The sequence below is a fragment of the Myotis davidii genome, unplaced genomic scaffold (genome assembly GCF_000327345.1).
Source record: "Myotis davidii unplaced genomic scaffold, ASM32734v1 scaffold464, whole genome shotgun sequence".
NCBI lineage: Eukaryota > Metazoa > Chordata > Mammalia > Chiroptera > Vespertilionidae > Myotis > Myotis davidii.
Genome location: NW_006295287.1, coordinates 441,837 through 444,025, shown reverse-complemented (window position 1 = coordinate 444,025; position 2,189 = coordinate 441,837). Strand labels below are relative to the sequence as shown.

The 2,189-nt window shown below is 62.1% G+C and overlaps 1 protein-coding gene across 1 annotated transcript in view; it reads right to left on the bottom strand.

Annotated features, from left to right (window-relative positions):
- Window positions 1-2,172, bottom strand: part of CYTH2 (cytohesin 2) — a 7,111-nt gene extending 4,939 nt beyond the window's left edge. Inside the window, exons 1-4 of the mRNA XM_006769961.2 lie at window positions 2,087-2,172; window positions 1,693-1,840; window positions 1,525-1,591; window positions 406-524 (exon numbers count right to left, since the gene is read on the bottom strand). Of these exons, the coding sequence (XP_006770024.1) occupies window positions 406-524; window positions 1,525-1,591; window positions 1,693-1,840; window positions 2,087-2,171 (419 nt within the window). The 5' untranslated portion in view covers window position 2,172. The remainder of the gene's footprint in view (window positions 1-405; window positions 525-1,524; window positions 1,592-1,692; window positions 1,841-2,086) is intronic.
- Between the last annotated feature and the right edge of the window lie 17 nt (window positions 2,173-2,189).

The window sequence follows — 2,189 nt, the reverse complement described above, 5'->3', positions numbered from 1 at the left end:
TGATGTCCAGGCTCACGTGCCCTAGACTTCTAGGCAGTCCCCGTCCTCCCCAGAGTCCACAGAGGTCCTCCTGCCCCGATTTCCACGAGGTCTCCAGGCTCCACAAATACCTGCTGCTAATCCCCATACTTCCAAGCTGTCCACACGGTTCCCATGCACCTCAGTGTCTACCCAGTTCTCACAGTCCTGTGACACATTCCCACGGACGGACGGACGAGATGCTCACAGATAGTCCCTAGGTCCCCCAGATGGCCCCAGGCTCCCCAGGCCCCGGCGTCAGTGCAGCCTGTCATAGTCCAGCTGGAAGGTTAGTCTGTCAGGGTCTCTCCTCGGGAGAACAGCTTGCAGTGAGGTGGATGCAAGGGGCTGGGGGGAGAGGCCCAGAGGAGCGGGGCGGGACCTCACCTCTCCCCCAGGTAGTCCCCGATCGCTGTCTTGTTCAGGCCCTCGCCCTTGTACAGGAAGCGGGCGATCTCCTCAGGTGTGTTCTGCAGAAGTTCGTTCTCCACCAAGAACTGGATCCCCTAGTGAGTGGGGACCGGGTCTCAGTGCTAATACGCCGACAGCCACTACCACCTCCTGCCCAGAAAGCTCAGCACCCAAACCCACCCAGCTACCCGAGCAGGGCCAGGTGTCCTTCTCAGGCTTCTCACAGGCCTTTAACAGCCTCCCTCCCGCCTCGCAGCATACAGCCTTGGCACCCACTGTGCCCTCTGCTCTGCCTGGTTCAGTCCAGCCCCGAGAGCAGGGTCTGGCAGGGACAGGAGCTCAACGGCTGTTTGCTGGAGGACTGAACAAGCTACACTGCTCGGGGCAGGAGGAACAATGCGAGAAACTCAGTGAGCAGCAGGCCCTCAAGAACTGTGAGGGCCAACCCTGGGGGGGACCCCGGCCTCCTCTGGCTCTCCCGGCGCCATGAGGACCTCCATTATAGCTCCTTCTCGCTCTGGACTGTGGGGACTATGTCTAGGGGCTCCCTGCAGGAAAAGCAGAGTCGACCATCTCTAGGGGTCTCCCCGACTTCCCGGCATGCCCTCCTGCACCTTAGGACTGGCTAGTGGAGGAGCAGGCCCAAGGCAGGCAGGAGGAAACAGGCATCAACTGCATGAACGAACAAATGCCTTCCTCCACCGGTGAACACTGGCTCTTCCCTCAAACCTGCCCTGAGCATCCCCTCCTGGAAGGAGTCCTCCCTGACACCCCGGCTCCCTCCTGAGTGACCCCCGGCCCCGGGGCCTCTGTCACGACACCGTTGAACATGTCACTGTTTCCTACCAGACACCAGCTCCTCCTGGGACTCTAGGTGACACCAGAAGTGGGTCCAGAAATACGAACAAGAACGGAAAGAGGACCGCCCGGCGGAGGACTCAGCACAAAGGTCTCATGTTCAGGGAACAAATGGACAGTCGACCCCGCGAAATCCAGGGATTGGGACCAAGTCTGTCCCCCTAAAGTAGGCCCTTAAACCATCACACCCCGTCAGCATGTCCGCCAGGCTGACCCCAGCCCCGGGGCCCCAAGCACCTTCTTGGGGTCCATGTTGAACTTCTTCCGGCCCATTGCCATCTTCCGGTTCCGCTGCAAGGTCTTACTGCAGAGGCAGAGAGCAGGGGGGTGGAGGGTCAGTGTCCGGGCAGCCCTGGCCCCTGGCCTGGCCCCACGACCCCCCAAGTTCCCGGCTCCAGTCCTCACCTGCCCTCATTGGCCTCCAGACCCTCCACCTCGCTCATGGCTTCGCTGAGCTCCTCGCGCAGGCGCTGGATCTCCACCAGCAGCTCCTGCTTCCGCCGCCGGATGTTTTCCAGCTCCATCCGCTCCTCTGGCGTCAGGTCTGGGGGTTCTAGGGGGGGGTCAGGGGTTGGATGGAGGTCAGTTCTGGGGGGACGGGGGGCCTGTTTTCCTGCAATCTGGATTTTTACAGGCCCGGGGGGCATGGCCCCTGGGTTCAGGGGGAGGGTGAAGATGAGGGTCAGGCCTCTTATGTCTGCCGGGGGAAGGGGCTGGGGCCTGGGTTGAGTCCTGGGGAAGAAGGGGACCCGGGCCTGAAGGGGAAGGCGGCTGGAAGTCTGAACTGTGGGCTCATTACTTGCAAAGGGGCCGAGGCCTTGGCTTCCTACTTGCATTCTCAGCGATGCAGCCGCGGGCCGGGGTGTCCGGCCTCCCGGGCCCATGAGAAGTAACTACGGCGG